At 52.1% G+C, this 19,474-nt stretch overlaps 2 protein-coding genes across 4 annotated transcripts in view; both read right to left on the bottom strand.

Moving 5' to 3' along the window:
• Nucleotides 1-19,474, bottom strand: part of LRRC20 (leucine rich repeat containing 20) — a 54,314-nt gene that overhangs the window by 22,209 nt on the left and 12,631 nt on the right. For all 3 annotated transcript variants that reach the window (XM_081104591.1, XM_081104590.1, XM_081104592.1), the window contains exon 3: nucleotides 10,717-10,866. In XM_081104591.1, coding sequence (XP_080960717.1) covers nucleotides 10,717-10,866 — 150 coding nt within the window. The remainder of the gene's footprint in view (nucleotides 1-10,716; nucleotides 10,867-19,474) is intronic.
• On the bottom strand, nucleotides 719-7,020 carry LOC308528987 (coiled-coil domain-containing protein 22-like; the record flags this gene model as incomplete). The annotated part of the gene is given in 2 exon segments (XM_081104948.1): nucleotides 719-5,748; nucleotides 5,751-7,020. Coding segments are annotated over 2 exon segments (1,878 nt in total). The 3' UTR covers nucleotides 719-5,140.

Below are 19,474 nucleotides of genomic sequence, written 5' to 3'. Positions count from 1 at the left end.
TGCTGGAGAACATCTAGTCAGTGCTTCGCCAACTTGCCTTTGCCAGACAGCATTTCCTCCAACACGCCGAGCACGCTGCTGCCTTGGGTCTTGGCACCTGGAGTTCCCTCTTTCTAGGATGCTCTGCTACGTCACTTCATTTGTGTCTTTGCTTGAATGTCACGCTGTCTAAAGTAGGATCCCCTCCCATCATTTCCGTCCCCTTCCCCTGCAGTGTTAGCTCTCACGGATTCCATCATTAACTAGCACAGAGGAGAGAGAGAGGGAAAGTGGTGGAAATGAGGCTGGAACCACGTTATGCAAGACCTCAGCGACCTTGGGAAGGTCAGGGATTTATCTCAGGGAGATAAGCCATTTTGAGGATGAGTGTGCATGACCTCGTCTAAGATTTTATGTTGATCTTATATCCCAGGAACTTGCTGAGCTAGGAGGGTTGTTTTGTAGATTCCTTGGGGTTTTCTATGTAGACAATTATATCACAAATAAGAGAGTTTTATTTCTTCATTTCCTATCTATATGCCTTAATTTTTTTTTCTTACCTTATTGCAGTGGTTAGAACTTTCAAAATGAGGGCAGACATCTTTGCTGTCCTCAATTTTACAGGTAAAGCATTTCATCATCAAGTCTGCTGTTAGCTGTGGGATTTTTATAGATGTTCTTTACCAAATTGAGTTATTTCTCCTGTGTTCCTCGTTTGTTGAATTTTTTTTTTAAATCATAAATGGGTGTTGGAGTTTGTCAAATGCTTTTTCTCTGTCGATATATATGATAGATAAACGGCTGATTTTCAAATGTTGAGCCAGCCTTGCACATCTGAAAAAAGTGATAATTACCACTTGGTCATGGCATATAATTCTTTTCATACACTGCTGGGTTTGATTGCTAATATTTTGCTGAGAATTTTTCATGTCTTAATTAATGTGCGATAGTGGTCTGTAGTTTTCTTTGTAATTTATTTTTGTCTTGTTCACATCTGGATTTGAAATAGAAGTAATACTAGCTTTGTTGCATGGGTTAGAGCAGGGGTGGGCAAACTTTTTTACTTGAGGGCCACAATGGGTTCTTAAACTGGACCGGAGGGCCGGAACAAAAGCATGGATGGAGTGTTTGTGTGAACTAATATAAATTCAAAGTAAACATCATTACATAAAAGGGTACGGTCTTTTTTTTGAATAGTTTTATTCATTTCAAACGGGCCGGATCCGGCCCGCGGGCCGTAGTTTGCCCACGCCTGGGTTAGAGAGTGTGCCCTTCTCTTCTATTTTATGGAAGAGACTATGTAAAACTGATGTTAATTCTTGTTGACGAGTCTGCTAGACTTCTCCTGTAAAATCTGCGCCTAGCGATTTCTTTTTTTAGGGTCATTGTAGTTATGAATTCAGTTTATTTGATGGTTATAGGGTTTTTCAGATTGGATATTTCATCTTGCTTGAGTTTTGGTAGTTTGTGGCTTTTAAGGAACTGGTTGGTTCATTTCTTTTAAGTTGTCAAAAACTTATGAGTGCAGACTTGTTCATGATAAACCTGGTAGGTTTTGAGGGGAAACCAAACCATGGAACTGCTTGCAGGCCCCCTCACCAGGGAAAGGCAAAAAAGGTAGGTTCCCTGGGATAGATGCCCCCATCCCTGTCAAAGTCCCAGTCTTAACCAACTCCTGGGACTTTATGTCACCTCAGCCGACGTACTTGAGGTTTTCTCTGTTGTTCCCACTTCAGAGAAGGAACAAGAATGTGGCCAATAGCCCAGTTACCTGCTCGGCTGATGTGCTGAGCTGCCAACTAAACATGGTTGCAGCCACATCCAGCTTTGCTTCACACCCCTGGGGGCACAACACATTCCTTTTCGTTGTTGGGGTCACAACAATGCCCAGGGTCTTGCTACCTTCTCTCTGGGAGAGAGGGCTGAGGTGCTCTGGTCCCAGGGGGTGGCATGGGGGGCCTCCAGATGTTTCTTCCCGTTCGCTTACACCAAGGTTCAGAGCCAACCAGTCTGGGCTCCCGGATGGACAGGGTCTCTGGGAGGAGACCTACTCCATCCTCTCCCAACACTGTCCCCACCCTGAGAGCAGCCCCTCACGATATTCCCTTATTTACTATCTATTAAACTGTGGTTTCGGGTGTCTGTTAAATGGACCTCCCTTCCCCAAGTTCTTCATATTACTTCCGCATCCTCCTTATCTTGGACAACTGCCAAGGCTGACTCAGAAGCCTTAGACTGACCCCAGCGAGAAAGGAGGCCTACTGATTCCATTAAGGAAATGATGAGGCTGGCCGGCCGTAACTATGGAGCCAGGCAGGCAAGGGAATGCGCCAACTCCAAAAGTACCCATCCACCAAGGATCAGTCAGTGCCTTGGGTGCCACACCCACATCGATAAGCAGTCAGGGCAGGGTCAGCCAGGGTGCAAAAAGTGTCCTTCAAATGGCTCATGCTCCGCACAAAGACAGCTGGGCACAGGGGCAAGGAGACAGGAGTGGAGTTTCCAAAAGCCACACCCTCTCCTCAGGTGGACAGCGGGAAGGGGTGAGAAAACTGTTCTGTGTCGGCAACAAACTAAAATGGTGCTGACCATTCTGCCCCCACGAAAAGAATAAGGCAGTTGTCACTGTCCCAACATGGACCAATTTCTAAAATGTACTGCTAAATAAAAAAGGCAAGTTGTGACCGAGCTGGTCTGGCTCAGGGGCTAGAGCATCAGCCCTCGGACTGAAGGGTCCTGGGTTTGATTCTGCTCAAGAGCACGTACCTCGGATGCAGGCTCGATCCCTGGTCCTGGTTGGGGCATGTGCGGAAGGCACCCAATCTATGTGTCTCTCTCACATTGCTGTTTTTCTCTCTCTGTCTCTCCCCGCCCCTCCCACTCCCTCTAAAAATCAATGGGAAAATGTCCTCAGTCGAGGATTAACAAACTAAAAAAGGCAAGTTGCAAAAGAGTGCATACCCTTTAATCCTATTAGTAGTTATAAAGGAGCTCCATAGATCTGGGCCCGCAGTTCCAACCCCTTCTTTTTCGCTGTGTGACCTCGGGCAAGTTACTTACGCGCTCTCTGCCTCAGTTTCCTCATCTATAAAAGGAGACAGTGCCAGCAGAGCTGTGTGCCTTTTGCAGGGTCTAGCGAAGAATCTGTTCCTTGACTTCTCCAGCCTCTGGAGGTTTGGAACCACATCATCCAGTCTCTGTTGCGGCTGTGACATCAGCTTCTCGGACTCTGGCCCTCCTGCCTCCTAATAAGGACCCTGTGATGACACTGGACGCACTCACTCACCCCAGGGTATCACCTGGTCTCAGGTCCTTAACTAAATCACATCCGCAGAGTCTCTCTTACCACGAAAGGAAACAGTCACAGGCTCCAAGGACTAGGATGTGGCTATCTTTGGGAGGGTCATTATTTCGCTGACCACATGGTCGGAAGTCATTCATTCACCTGCTCAGTGGGTAACGCCCACGATTCTGTGCCAGGTACTGCGCCGGACAGTGCCGCGGATGCAGCCACTCTCAGGGCTGGGCATGGGTTAATGTATTCAATCTTCACAGGGGCTCTCTGGGTAAAGACTATTACCAGTATTATTCCATTGTACCGAGGGGGAAACTGAGGCACAGAGCAGTTAACCTGCCTGTGATTACCGAGCTAATGAGTTGCAGAGAGCATCAGTCAGGGCCCCCACTGGAAAGAGCTGGCATACTCAAATTAACTCAAGGAGAGTTTATTTGCAACAAAAAGTATTTCCAACGCTGTGAGAGGCCGCAGTGGAATTTCAAGGGATCATGCAGTCACCCGGGGTTACAAGCAGGGAGCTGTCACCACCCAGAGAGACAGTCATGTTGAAGCTGCCTTGAGAAAAGTGACCTCCGGACAAGGGGCACAGCTAGCCCGAGGTGGACCTCACAGGGAGGTGGCCAGGAGAATAAATTCACTGACCTTTCTCTCCACTCTCCCTCTGCTCTCCTGCTGGGGCTCCCCAAAGGCTGCACCTAACTGCAGCCGAGGGGCAGAGAGCCAAGATCAGCATGGAGCACGGACCTACAGGGGATGTGGGAGACGTCACACTCCAGAACTGGACTCGAACTCGGTGTCTGTGCTTTACACACCAAACGACCCAGCCTCTCATCCTGTGGGGCCTGGTTCAGCCTGCTCTTCACCTGGTGGGCCCCGGGCTCAGGGTCAGGTCAGTGCTCAGTGACGTCATGGTGCACACCATGCTCTCTTAAAATGCTCTCGCCTGCTGGCCTTGGTAGTCCTATCTCTGGATTCCATACAAAGCAAGCTGAAGGCCATGGCACTTGGGTCCCTTTAGCTCTCTGCTGGGGAGGGCTGAACCACTGTCTGCAAGCACACATGCAGGGGCCACGAACAGCTTGGCCTTTTCCCCACTGAGGTCAGCCAGGTAACCCCAGATGCCCTTGTGGGCCGACAGCAAAAACCGATGCAGAAGGTCACAGCCGATCACCGCCTCGGCATCAGGTAGGGACTCTTGGTCGTCGGCAACTGGGAGCTGCCCCGTGGATAACTCAGTGAGGTGGACTCTCCCAGACCTGCTATCTCAGTGGCGGGCCGTGCTGAGGGAACCCCTCAGGGCAGATCTGCCTGGTCCCAGACTGAAATCAAGGCGTCAGAGCCCAACGGCCTACGGCAAAGCTTCACTGTCCGCCGCGCTTTCTCGGGACTGTACCCCTTCTCTCCCCTTCCATCTGCTAAGTGCCAGCAGCTAGAGAAAGGTAACGCAGTGGGCGGGAGCAAAGCAGGAAGTGGGGGAAGAACATGGGACTGAGCAACCGTCGGCTGCGCCACCCCTCACCCAGTAAGGTGCTGTCTGCTTACACACCCGGCGCCTCTGACACCAGGAGCTCCTCGAGGACCAGGTCGAGGTCTCAGTTTTCGTTCTTTTTGACAGAGTCCCTCATTTTGGGGAGATCCAAGGCCCCAACCCCCCAGTACTGTCCCCAGTAAACTTCAGCCAAGCTCCCAGTCTCTGGCCGCTCACCCCAGATAAGGATTGGGGTCAGGTGGACAGGAGCCACCCCAGCAGGAGGGACTGGACAATAAGCACAGGGAACAGTGAGGGCCAGTGCTTGGCCATCGCCTCCAACACTCCAAATCCCTGCTGAGGCCGGGGGTGGGGGAGACCTCTGCGGGGGCCCCTCAGGTCTCCTGGACCTGCCCCTGGAGGCCAGCGTTCTCCTGGCGAAGGGCCCGGAAGTCCTCTTGGATCTTCTCCAAGTTGCCGAGGGTCTTCTTGCCCATCTCAGTCTCGATCTGCTCCTCCAGGTCTCGGACCTCCCGCAGGAGGGTGCCCAGGTCCTCGATGGTCTGGAGGAGCTGGCTGCAGTTCTCATGCAAGGCAGCCAGGTGCTTGCAGGCCTTCCGCACAGCACCATCCTTCTCGGCATCCTTGAACACCAGCTCATCAGTCACCGCAAATGTCCGGTGCAGCTTCCCAGACAGGGAGTCGATTTCCTTCTGAAGCTGCTTTGTGTCAGACAAGATCTTAGTGATCTCTTCCTTCTGCTTCCGGACGTTACCCACAACCTCCAGGATGCGCTGGGTGTAGGCCGGCCGGGACACGTCTCTGGGCAGGATCTCCAGCTCGGACACCAGCCGCTTATAGATCCCCTCCTTCCTGCGGGCCTCCTCGGCAGCAGCCCGAACTCTCCGGTGCAGCTCCTGGATCTCTGCCAGCCGCCGAGAAGATTCCAGCTCTCTGCAAGCCTGGAGCTTTCGGAGGTGGCGGTACTCAGCAAGGAGCGGGCCCGGTGCTTTTCCCACGGGCCCGCCAAGTGGACGACCCGCTGGGCACTACTCTCTACCACGAGCTGTAGCTTGGCAAGGTTGGCAGCCCCGTCTGGCAGCAGCTGCACTGCCCGGCGCTTCAGGTGCAGGGCCTGCTCCCTCTCCGCTGTGCTGAGCTCCGTCTGCCGACACCGGGTCTCCATCTGCACAAGGCCGATTCCCAGCGTCTTCATGTTGGCTGCACCCTCTTCAATCTTAAGGTTCACTCCATTTAGCAGCTCCCGGAGAGCCTCCAGCTCCTGCTCTTGAGCTGCCCACGTGTCTGGTTCAGGCCACCGGGAGGTGGCTGGCACAGCTGACACCTGGGCTACCTGGGCCTCGGGCTCCAGATGGAAGGTGAACTTCTCTGAATGTGTGAAGCGGAAGCCCTTGGGAGCACCAGCCATGGTCCCAGCACCCCAGGCCTGCAGCAGCTCTCCCAAGTCCTGGGTTTGCTGGGGGGCCGCCAGCTGGCCACAGGTCTGACGCAGATGCTCAGTCAGGTGCTTCTGCAGCCGCTGCAGCTGAGCCCGCCTATCCTGTGCGGGGAGGCAGGATGCCCGGTGGACCCAGGTCTTGTCCCCAGGGTGGTCCCGGGCTGTGTGCTGGCAGAGCTGGATGGCATGGCATTCGAGGAGCGAGGCCACCCTCCCAGCAGGCTGAGGCACCTGCGTGGGGGCTGGTAGTAGCAGGGAACTTGCCTGGAACTCCCGGGGCTCTCCTGTGGAACTCAATTCAGGCACGACCAGTGTCCTGGCATGGAAAGGATTCTGGGGGGCCGAGCCCTGGAGGTGCTGCAGCTTAGAAGTGCGAAGAAGGGGTGGAACCCAGGGCAGGGCCAGCTGGTCCCGAATGTGGCTCCCGATGGCCCGGAGAAGGATCGCTGAGTCACCTGCAGTCTGGTCTGCATCCTCAGAGGCATCGGCAGATAGACGCTCAGCCAAGAAGAGAAGCAGGTCCCGGAGGTCAGGCTCACTGGGGTAGAGGAAGTTCTGATAGCCAAGCTCCAGAGGATAGCCCAGGTCCATGCAGGCCTGAGCCAGGCTCATGGCCAGGTGGAAACGGGCAGACATGGTGAGAGGCAGCAGGGGGCTGAGGCCGCAGCCCACAGCAGGATTGATCACACGCAGGCAGCAGACAACGGCTTCGACAACTAGCTCAGTGGTGAAGGCTCGCAGGGTCTGCACTTCCGGAGGAACTGCCGCGCCAGCCTGGCGCAGGGAATGGATGAGGATTCGGTCTGCCTCCTCCATGGTGAAGCTGCGTCCCAGTCTGGGGCGGGAGCCAGGGCTGGGTCCGAGCAAGCGAACCTAGGGCTCAGTTTTCTTAGCCTTCTCAAATATCGGGCGCTATGAGGGCTGGATGAGGTAGCATATGTGAAACCCTCAGCACGCACCCAGTGAACGTGGGCTCTCCTGCTACTCCTCACCTGCTCATGCCCACGGCCGGGCGTAGAGCAGGCGCTCACGGGGAACTGCTGAGGTTCACTGAAAGACAGGCTGTGAGAGGCTGAATATACACACAGGCAATGGCCAGACCAACTGTAAGAACAGAACTCTGACCCACAGCCTGCCCAGGAAGCCAACCCATCTCAACAGTGACAGCTCAGGAAGCTGTCTGCCCTAAGTCAGACTGGTGGGAAGTGAGACTGCTATCGCTATCAACAATCCTGGAAACCAAGCAATACCCTCTGTAACAAATGGACCCAATGGCCAGGACTCAATTGCTGACAGTTTCCTTAACTTTTGTCCCCACTTCCAACTGAGCACCATGCAGAGAAAGCCAAATACACACCCTAACCAATCACACAGGATGCCCCAGGGCCAGCAGGCCTGCCTCCAGGTTCCCCAGGCCAAAGGCCTCCAATCAGGGCACACCCGAAGCCTTCCCTTCCTCCACTGTAAAGCTTTCCCACCCCTCTGCCTGCCTTTGAGTCTCTGCCCACGGCAAGCACAGAGGCTGACTCCCTTGCTAGAGCAGCTCTGAATGAGCAGCCCCTGCAGCGCTCATTTGGGTGGTCTTCGTCCACTCTGCAGGGGCCTCACACACACGCAGTAGGAAGAGCTGAGTGGGCCCGGCCGGCTCGGCTCAGTTGGTTGCAGCAGCATCCTGGACACCAGAAGGTGGCAGCTTTGACTCCCGGTCAGAGCACATTCCCAGGTTGTGGGTGTGATTCCCGGTCAGGCCGTGTGCAGGGGGCAACCAGTGGATGTTTCTCTCTCACAGCGATGTCTCTCTCTCTCCCCCCTCCCTCCTTCACTCTCTGTAAAAATCAACCTAAAAACAATTACATTTTAAAAAAGAAGAGCTGAATGATTTGCATGGAGAGGCAGTGGGGAGATGGGGACACAGAAAAAGAGGGAACAAAAGAGCCACAGCTGGACACTGGGACTCGCCCTTTGGACTGATTCCATTTCTGCCACTGTCCTTCCCAGGTCTTTCTTGCTTTTTCTTGTTATAAGATGGGTGAAGGACATAAAGGAGATGGAATCATTTAAAGATGACCTTGCTCTGCCCTGGCTGGTGTTGCTCAGTGGATAGAGCATTGGCCTGTGCACCAAAGAGTCACCAATTTGATTCTTGGTCAAGGGCACATACCTGGGTAGCAGATTCGATCTCCAAACCCCAGTCAGGGTACATGCAGACCAACCAATGTACCTCTTTCATGTTGATGTTTCCGTTTCTCTCTCTCTCCCTCCCTCCCTTCCTCCCTCGCTCCCTTCCACTCTCTAAAAAAAAAAATCAATGGGAGAGGATAAATAAATAAACAAATAAACAAACAACCAGATACACAGATAAACAAACAAGCAGACTAATAAACGCAAATAAGCAAATAAATAAATAATAAGACTTTGCTCTGAGGGGCCATGAGCCCAGCAGAAGATGGTTCCCAGGCTGCCCACAGGAGACAACTTGGCAGACAGGGAGGTCACAGATGGCTCTCTCCCCAACACCAAAGCAGCCCCCCTCCTTTGTCAGGACACTGGCAGGCTGTGAGGAGCCCAGCAAATCTTATTCAAGCCTCCTCTTCGCACATCAGATGTGAGGGTTTTCTTATTTGAAAGAGAAGCTACGACAAAGGCTGGGACTCAGAGCTATCTCCGTGGGAGCCAGGCTGGTCCTCAGCTCCAGCCCCTTCCTGCTGGGCACACGGCCATCCTTTTGTAATCCAAGGCGTGGGGGGGCATCAGGAGCCGCAGCCAGCACAGGAGGGAGTTCAAACTGTACCTTCAACAGACTTCCGACCCGAAGGGTATTGTAATGACTGTATTTCCAGGGCCCAGGCACGATGCACGGGGCTCTAAGCACATTTCTCTGACACCCATGGTGGTCCCTGAAAGGGCCTGCTCACTCATCCTGCAAGGCGCTGCCGAATGTCAGATCCTCTGAGCCTTGCTTCCACACCCACCCCGCTGCCCTTGCCACTCTCGGGAAGATTTTGTTCCTCGGCCCCGCAGCCCCGTGTTTTGTCCACACCAGCGTCACAGCACTCGGTGTCGTTGGCGCGTCTGTTCCGCGACCCTGGGCTCCTTCAGTGGGAGCCTCCCATTGAGCTCCTTTGTTCTGAGCCTCCCACAGGCCTGGACGCAGCAGGAGCGCAGGGCAGAGTGAATGAAGGAAAACGTACAAATGAACTCCTCTCACCCAAAGGAAGCCCCCCTGCCTGGCTGCCCTTCCAGGGGCTCCACCCACTCCCACCATCCACGGTCCATCATTCCCTCCCCCTCTGGAAAGCAAACACCCCATTCCAGCGGGCTGGATACAGCTCTGGAGGACCCGTGAGCTCATGCAGGTGTCCTGGGGAGGCACCTGGCCTGCGAGGTGGGCAACCAGGGTGTACTGCTCTGAGACCCCGGGCGGGCACGTCCCTGCTCTCCCTGACCTTCCGTCTCCCTCCCTGAAATGAGGGGACGGAAACAGCTCTAATATTTATGGGAGATTCTCCCAACCAGTGGCCCTCAGGATAAATCTAGTGTTTGATCGCTTGTATCTTATGTAAAAATATGAGTCCTGTGAGCTTCACTCAGAAACGACTGCACAGACCAAGCCCACGTGCTTGCCCTTGTGTCTGCACCTCGCCGGGGGTCTTTCCAGGCCTGCCTGTGGCTCCCTCCTGTGGTTTCCCTAAGAAGCCTAAGATCAGCTGTAGGAGACAGGCTCGCTCGAGTTGCTCTGTTCCTCCGTTTCCATTTTACATACGTGTTTCTCTACACAGGCTTTTAGACCCTTTCCATGCTTCTAGCAGATAGAGAATTCTAGAAGGCAGGAAGGTCAGGCTCTTGTGCTCTCCCCAACTCTCCCGCTCCATCACTTTGAAAGCACATGCCACGTGCCCAGGTCGCAGCCCCATCCCAGGCTGGCTGAGTGGCCCTGGACTCTTGCAGAAGGATGGAGGGGCTCCTCTGTGGAGAGGGGGACAAGCACTGCGGTGACGCCTGCACCCTGCTGTCTATCCAGAGGAGGCATTTCAAAAGAATCGATAATACCCACCCGCTGGCCTCCTGCCACCTCGCTGCCACGCCCCCCTGTCCACCTGCTCTGTGTGTGCCCAGCAGAGGAAACACCAACATTCTGGAATCTGTCACTCCTGAACTGAGAGAGCAGCACAGGAGAACAATGCCGGATTGGGGGACCAGACGAGGGCTTGTTCAAGTCACCAAGAGATACTTCTGGGCCTCAAGACCCCACTAGCCTGTTCAGAATAAGAGTCACTCCAGGACCCACACCTAGACCATTAGCCAATCTGATTCACAGCCAGCGGGGCAGACGCGACAGAGGTTTCTACGCTTCAGTAAGGACACAGGTCCATCCTCAAAGCCTCCCCCTGGCAGAGACTTCCCAGGTGCAGCTGACGGGGCTGGCCCTAGTTACCCTCCCAAGAGTGTCAGAGCTTGAGGACGAGGGCTGGCCATGCCCCCCTGAGCTAAGCTGAGCTGACCAGGGCCTACCTTGAAGCTGACAGAATGTGGTCATGAACTTGCTGGTGAGGGACTTGAGCTCGTTGTTGGCCAGCGTGATGAGGTGGATCTGGTCGGTGACATTGCGCAGGACCTTGTAGATGCCGATGGGGAAAGAAACCAGCTTGCACTCGGCCAGATCTGCAGCCAAAAAACACAGACAGACCAGAGTCAGCAGCCAGAGCTGCCCGAGGACTTGCCCCAAACCACGTGGACCCGACCTGGTCCACCCTTCCAGCCTCCTTGCTCTCCCGCCTGTCCCCCCTGTGCCAGGCTTGAAACCCTACCCTCTCTCTTCTGGGAGCCTTCATCACCCGTAATCACACTTGTCCCTCGCCATTACCACAGCCTACTGGCCAGAATGTGGAATGCAGGGTTCTGCCAGCGCAGTGGCGACCAGCATTCATGGCAATGCCCTTGAGGCCCTGCCAAGTCGACAAGTCCCTAAGGAACCGTCAAAGACTCAACAGTGAAGCTGCAGTCTTATGAGTACTTGGTAACAGTCTACTTCTTTGAAAACAGGCAATTCACATAGACGTTGACCTTCCCAGTCCTGTCACTCTGACAGAAAGAAAGCCTTGTACAAGAGGCAGCGAGGAAGCTGTGTGCAGGCTCGCTGGCCGTTCCTCAAGAATTACCATATGGCCAGCAATTCCACTCATAGTGTACACGCAGGAGAAATGGAACCAGGTGTCCACACAAAAACACATTACACATGGATGCTCATAGCAGCATTATTCATAACAGCCAAAACATGGAAACAACCCAGATGTCCATCAACTGCTGAATGGATAAGCAAAATGCGGTATCTCCATAAAAAGGAATAAGTTTAGCAATAAAAAGAAAGGAAGTACCAATACATGCTACAATATCGAAGGACCTTGAAAGCATTATGCTAAGTGAAATAAGCCAGTCACAACGGACCATATAGTGTATGAGACCATTTATATGAAATGTCTAGAATAGCCAAGTATATAGAGGCAGAAAGTAGATGAGTGGTTCCATAAGGCTGGGGGGCATCGGAGGATTGTGAGATGGAGATGAAGTGGTGAAGGTTTCTTGGTGAGGGTAAGCAAATGTTCTAAAATTTGATTGTGGTGATAGCGGCACAAATCTATGAATATACTAAAACCGCTAAATTGTATACTTTAAATGGCTGAATTGTAGGGTATATGAATTACATGTCAATAAAACTGTTTTATATACATGGCAGCAGGGAGACACTGCAAGTATGAAGGCTAAGAGATGAGGTTCATCTAAGTCATGTAAGTTCCCTGGGCCTCACTTTCTTCATCTGCACAATGGGTATATCATTATCCACCTAGCAAAGCTGTCAGGAGAAGTAAATGTAATACAAAGTACTAAATGTACTAACAAAGTGCCGGGCAGGAATGCAGAGGTAATGCTACAGATGTTGTTTCTTCTTCCCTAAGTACCCCCATTACTGGTGATCCCCTCCTAACCCCTGAACCCGGAACCCCAGGAGCACTCACTCACCAACTCAGAAAGTACTGCCCCATCTCCCTCTCAGCAAACTCTTGTCTTTTTCCTAAAGAGGCCAGGCTTCCCCCAGGCCTCTAAGCCTTTGAAGATTGCTCCAAATTAAATATACAGAAATCAATAATATTCCTATATACCAGCAAGAAAAGAAAGTTTATAAAGATCCTACTGTGAACAGCAACAATAATGCAAAGCCTTTAGAAACAGTCAGAAGAGAAGCCCTTCTCCCTCATCTGCCTCTTAGAATTTCTACTCTTGCTCCAAGGCCAGCTCAAGTGTCACCTCCTTCAAGAAGCCTCCTCTCACTGCAGTTAGATGCTCCAGCCTCTTAGCCTCATATTGTGCGAGTAAAACCTCGTCATCCTGTATTGTACTGGCCCCCTTTTCTTTCTGCTTTCCCCCTGGATTGGAAAGACCACAGAGCGCGGTGCCAGCAGAGGTCTAGCCGGCCTGGAGCAGGGCAGGGTATTGGGGACCTCCCTGAGTTGGTGAGGAAAGAAAGGGGGCACGTAGGGTAAAGACAAAAGTCCAGATGACTGAGGGCCACAGGGGTCCTGTAGGGCATCCTGTGAAGAGGTGTCTTACTGCCTCCTCTGGTCCAGGTTGTGCTGAGTGAGCGCAGCCCTGCTGCCATAACCACCAGCTCCTATATCAGCAGGTGAGGATGGCGGAAGAGGATGCGAAGTCTGCAGCTGGGACCCAATCCCAGGAAGCCAGGCTTTCAATAGAGATCAGGGCTGGGACTGGACCAGCTCTGCGGGCTCAAAGTTTGGGGTAGGCTGGGGATTCTAGAAAGAACAAACCCTTCCAAACCACGAGTCCCTAGTGCCTGGTGCCAGAGCACAAATGGCTCCAAGGGACAGCTGTGGTGGCTGTCAATCATATCAGTCCATTGGGTGGAAGCGACAGATCTACAAGCTAGGAGCAACATCAAGGGACACATCAGAAGCTGTCCCTTTAAAACAAAGAGCCACAGAGGATGCCTCCCACCACCTGCATCCCTTAACATGGACTTAGGAGTTCTGTCCAAAGAAACAGAAACATAAACATTGGAAACAGACAAGATTATCATGATGTGTATTTGCAATGACTGTGTGACCTCAAACACCCGAAGTCATCTGACAACACAAACGAAACAGACTTCAGCAAAGTGGCTGATCCAAATAAACATGCAAAACTCAATGACATTCTATATGCCAGCAATAAAAATATAGTTTTTGAGGGTCCTATTCTGAACAGCAACAGTAATATAAAATATACAGTGATAGCAATAATGAAAAAGTGGATCTGAATAATATTAAGAAAAGTCAAAGAGTCCACATAAAAATGTTTTTAAAAATTGATTTGTATGTGAAGCTATAACATGTTCATTGATAACAAGTCAAAATAGTAAAATCATGTTGATTTTTAAAGAAATGGATTTATAGATTGCTTATAATGTAATTCCTACTCAAATTCCAAAAGGTTTTTTGTTTTTTTAACTTAAGAAATGGTTTTAAATTTCAACTAGAGGAATGAGCAAGCATGACTCTATAAGAAAAAAAGATGGGTGGTAACCAATATTGCAAGGCTACAATTATTTCAAAAGAGGGCCACAGGGAAAATAGATCATAGAAATAAAATATATAGCCCATTTGGTCCATAAGTAATATGTCATAATTTAATAAATGCTAAAGGAGGCCTCACAAAAAAATCAGGAAAGGATTAATCACTGATGTTAGAATAGCCAACCAATTAACAATTTTGGGAAAACAAAAAAAGAGAGACTCTCAATAACCTAAAAATCAAAATAAACTCTACATCAAATTACACTCTAAATATTTTTTAAATCAAAGCAAAAAATACAAAACAAAACAGAACTTAACATTTATACAACCTCTTATGCAAGGAATACTTTCTATATCTAGGAGCTATAAAAGAATCACAAAGGGACAGATCAACAAACCTAACTGTATAAAATATAGTTAGACACCTGGATACAAAAACCAAACAAACAACAATAATACTTGGATGCTTTAAAAAATAATAATAATGAGGCAAGCAGCAGATTGTGAAAGAGGAACCAAGACCCTACTGTGTGCCAGGCACTGTTCCATATTGTGTCCTGTGACTTCTCTATGATTCTCTTTTGTTACTGGGGACCCCATCTGTTTCATCCATCCTTTAACCTCAGAACTGCCTACCAGAGGCCGGTGTACATGTGGGGGGAGGGGCGCACCACAAAGTTCCTACTAAGAACAGTCTGGCTTCCATTGATGGCAAAGGCCCCCAGAGATTCCTGCAAACATACCCTGCGCCTTACAGGCCATGGCACCAGCCACTAACACAGCACGTGGACTCCAATCCCTGCTGAGAGGCTCTTGGGAATGGTTCTCCATGATCCCTGGGACAAGAACATGGACAGCCAAGTCTCCAGACCTGCTGGAACAAATCCCAGCCTTGCCCAGTCATCTTCCCATCTGTGCGCAAGAAGAAAACTGCTACAAGTCCATTCCCTGGGGGGTTGGAACAATAATAACCATAAAGAGTAAGAGTTACTATTTCACATGTGCTAGGCTGTGAACATTCTCCCCTCTGAACACACGAGGAAAGCACAATAAGTGACTGGGTCAAAGCCATACAGCTAAAAAGAAGGGAGTGAATGCAGATTAGGCTGATCAGGAGGCCAGTGGCCCTAACCATCCTGCTATCCGGCCCCTTGAGTGAAGAACATCCCCAGTGCCTGTCTCTAGGCTGGGCCAGAGAAAGGGGAGTTTCTGCTGAGCCCTTCAGGGGGGTACCGGAGCCTTGGCTTCAGGCTCCTACGAGCCTTTCCAGTTCAGGGCCTGTGATTTCGGGGAAAGAGGCCCCTCAGTGTCTTTATGAGCCAGTCACCTTTTGCTCTCAGGAAATTTCTCTCCAGGTCTAATTCAGAGGATGGGTACCATCTACACCCACAACACCTGTTTGCAGTGCAGAAAAGCCCCCGAGCGGAAGGAACCAAGTTCAATGCTGAGCCCTGGGGCCTACAGGGGCAGATAGCACTGCTTCCAGGGGATACAGTCAGGATGTGCCCCGGGAAGAGAAGACCCAGGCTGGAGGCAGGTGAGTCACCCTCAGGGAGCCGTGAGATGTCTTCAAGAAGAGGGCCCCATCCTCTATGGGTCCTCCGAGCCGATGGGACAGGGAGTAGTCACCAGTCACAAAGAAAAGGCTCCTATGTGAGGACATGAGTGCTGCACTGTGGGGTGTCATCAGGCAGGGACACCACAGAGCGGATTCCTGAACCAGATGGAGGCCAGGTCATCTCAAAGGTCTCACTCAACCCAATAAAACAACTATAGCCAACGTCACTGAGTATTCACTATGTGCCAGGCACAGTACTAGACACTTCTCATACATAAACTCATTAAATTCCCATAAGAACCATGAGTTACCTTCACAGGAGGAAAAATGAGGCTGCTGTTGATAGGTCAATTGTCCAAGGTCATTTTGGTGAGATGGTGGAGAACTAAGGACCCGGATGCAAAGATTCCAGGAGGGTGACCAATTTGTCCCAGTTTACCCAGGATGTTCCCAATTTTAGCACTGACAGCCCTGCATCCCGGGGGACACCTCCTCAGTCCCAGAAAACTCAGGACACTTGGTCACCCCGGATTCAGGCTGGACGCTGATGAGTGAGAGGTTACTAGGGCCAGAGAGGAGAGAGGGAAGGCAACCCAGGTGTAAGCAGGGCATGAGCCAAGGCCCAGAGGACTGTCATCCCTCCTGGACTTGACCTTGAAGCCCTGCCTTCTCCACCAATTTCCTGGAGCCTCCACCTTGCTCAGAGAGTCCTCAGACAAGATGACTCGGGGGCTGGAAGAATTTCATGCTACTTGGGGTAGCTTGAGCGGTCTGGGGCAACACCAACATCTGGACAGCAGCTGGACTCAAGCACACCTTCCCCCAGTGCTCCCAGATGCTGATACCTGAGCTACAGTAGATACAAAGATGCTTGGGGAAAGTTCTGTAATAAACACAAGGCATAATTATCCTCATAATTATAATTATTATTGCAAGATGGCCATACTGCATCTCCCCAAACCTCTCATTAAGAGGGCACACTGTACTAATAAAGAAGCTTTTGATTCAACACATGGGCCCTTCATGAAAGGTTATCGTGTTAATTCTAATGAATGCCTGATGGAAAAGTAACTGGTGGGCAGGACCAGGGCAAGTTAAGAAAAATCCGCAAATAAACAGAGCATTCTGCGGAAGTCAGGAGGGCGGCCGGGCCAAGCTCGAGCTGTTTCTTGGAAATGCAGAACTCTGACCCCTGCTCAGTCCCTGCCGAGAGGTGGGCCTGGTGACAGGGCCCAGAAGGGGGACGCGGAGAGCGTCATGGAGCTCCTGTCAACCAAGTCATAGAAAGAAAGACTCGGGCTGGCAGGCACTTTGGGCTCCATGGCCTGGCCAAGCAAGGCTCCCAGGGCTGTGGGAGGAATCTGTGGCCAAGGGACCTCATCCCGCCCAGAATGTCTTTTTTCACAGATGTCTTTCTTCATGAAATCTCGGGGTTAGGAGGAGACTGGAGGTCATTTAGCCCATATTTTCCAAACTTCCCAGTAACCATCACCTTGGGATCCTTCTAGGGTGAGGACTGTGATGCCGCAGGTCTGGGGTGGGGCCTGCGATCCTGCATCGCTCCCAGACAGCCTCAAGGACCACTCTCAGCGGCAAGGGCTAGTCCAGCTCAGTGGTTCTCAAAGTGGGGTCCCTAGACCCACAGCATCAACGTCACTCCAGAATTTATTAGAAATGCACACTCTCGGGCCCCAGCCCCACCTACAGAATCAGCAGCTCTGGGTGGGGCCCAGGCAGCTGTGTGTGAACAAGGCCTCCAACGCTGACACCAGCTTGTTTGAGAGCCACTGGCACGGAAGCACCAGGCCTCCCACCAACTGTGGTTACTGGGCCCTGGTGGGTGATAAGGGTGACAGCCACGACGGTAACTCCACCCACTGAGTGCTGGCTGGCCCATGCCCATGTAGGGGCTTCAGGTCTATTCACTCACGAAAAGTCATTTTGCCCTGTGTGCTTCCCGCAGAGGACGAGAAGGTGACAGAAGGAGAGGGCGAATTGTTGAGCTCTGGCAGGTGTCCCATTCGGCCCTGCACTTGCTGGTAGTTTTGCCCCGATGGTTCCATGCCCTGCTCCTTCTCTTTATTCTTGTCTCAGTTAAACGCCGTTTCCCCGAGAAGCCCTCCCTGACCACCTTTCCTGAGGGTTTCCCTGGGCACGTAGGGCAGTCAGGCAGCTGAGTTTGTGCTGAAGGGAGGGGCGAAGGATGCATCAGGGCTGTCAGTCAGGGACCCCAGATTTGGGGGGGGGGGGCTGAGTCAGACAGGGCCTCTCTGGGGCAGCAGCACTTCTGCAGAAATCTCCACTTAAGAGTTTGGCTATGCCTGTACTTCCAGCCCCCTTATTCTGTGCTTCCTCAGGCGTGTCCCTCAGGGACTCCTCAGAATCCCCATATGCACCCCAAAAGGCCCAGATTTCCTTCTTTCTGTTACATCATGACCAGGTTTCAAACAGTATGCCCCCAAGAAATCAGCTGCCCACCCCCCTCACAGCCCCGCCTTCCTGGCACATCTCCTCCCATTGGCCCCTCTCAGAACAAAGCCACACCAGCATAGGCCTGGCACATGGAAGGTACCTCTTTCCTGGCTTCCCTTCTGGTCTCGCATCCATCCTGTGTCCAGCGGCGATCCTCCTAAGCCCACCTGACCCATGCCATTCCCTGCTCAGAAACTGCCCGGGGCTCCCCTGCAGCCCAGATCAAGTTCAGCAGGGGCTGTTCAGCCCCCATCTAACTTCCTCAGTGCTGCCTCAATGCTGAGGGTGACGCGAGTGCTTGAGGGTACACACTTCTCCACACGGCTCTGCGGCGCCCCATGCTGTCAGCTACACTGAGAGCCTGGGTTCAAATCCCTCCCTTGGGGAAGTCGCTCAGCCTTTCTGTGCCTCAGTGTCCTCCTCTGAAAGTGAGGATAATGCAGCAGCCACCTCCTAGCCTGAGTGGTGATTAGATTACAGGGTTGGGATGAGGTCTGGATGAGACCTAGGTAAAGCAGCTGGGATAGCTTAGCACAGGTGGGCATTAAAGAAGCGTGAGCTCATTCATTATTACTCATGGGCCTTTTGGACTCTGGATGATTTTCCTGTCTTAGGCTCTCTCTAGGTCCTAACCCCTGTGCGAGATAGGGCTTCACTGCAAAAACGACTTAAGGTAACACTCAGGGCCCTTTGAGGTCTGAAGCCAGCCTCTGCCTCCCTCCCACCTCGGCTGCCTCTACTCTTCCGTGTCAGCCTTCTAGGGCTGTCACAAGCACTTCTGTATCATCAAGCCTTTGCTCAGACACCCTCACCTAAAATGCCTTCCCTTCACTCCTGTCCCACACCTGCACCCCTGAACCTGCTCTATTCCTTAAGGCTCAGCTGAAAGGCCGCCTCTTCCATGAAACCCCCTTAGCACTGAGCTAAACCAGCGCGCATTGTGTATACCACTGAAGACATCAGAAGCGGAACTCATCCTTACTTAGCGCATCCTATGTTCTGCACGTCCTTTGCAACCCAGGCAGTCAGCTCGCTCCCAAGGGGCCTGTCCCAGGGCTGTGGCACCACCACGAGTCACTGTGTCATCTAGGGCTCATCTCCCTACTGTACAGGGAACTCCACCACCCGCTGGCTTCCCTGGAGACCCCTCAGGGTTGGAGCAGTTCTCACAGCTGGGCGGTTTTCACAGACAGAAGGATGAAAAGCAGGGAGAACCAAAGAGAGAAGGCTGAGTGAGTGTCCCCACAGACTGAGGAAATCTGTCCACTCATCCAGCATTTTGAGTGCCAGCGCTTGTAAGGCAGCGCTGCAGTGAGCAGTAACCCAAGGAGCAGCTTGGCTGTGCTTGAGGTTGCCCACCACCGACCCCCACTCTTATCCTCCCCGGCTCCGTCCGAGGGCTGAGGTCCACAGTGGGGCTGAAATGGGGGCAGGTGGGGCTCATGGCTGTTGGAGCTTCCAAAAGTCTAGAAAGGGGATTCCAGGACCCCTATCAGAGAGACCTGGAGCTTTGAGGTCTTCTCCCACCACAGTTATAAACAGTCCTGAAAAAGCCTCAAGACACCAGCTATCCACCCACAATGTGTCAATCCACAGTAGCGCTCCACGGACACGCCCAGTGCATCCCCGTACCTGTGTGCACATGCTTCTCTAAGGCTACGCCCACTGTGTG

Source organism: Myotis nattereri (genome assembly GCF_964212035.1).
Source record: "Myotis nattereri genome assembly, chromosome: 13".
Taxonomy (NCBI): domain Eukaryota; kingdom Metazoa; phylum Chordata; class Mammalia; order Chiroptera; family Vespertilionidae; genus Myotis; species Myotis nattereri.
This window is presented reverse-complemented; position numbering and strand designations above follow the sequence as displayed.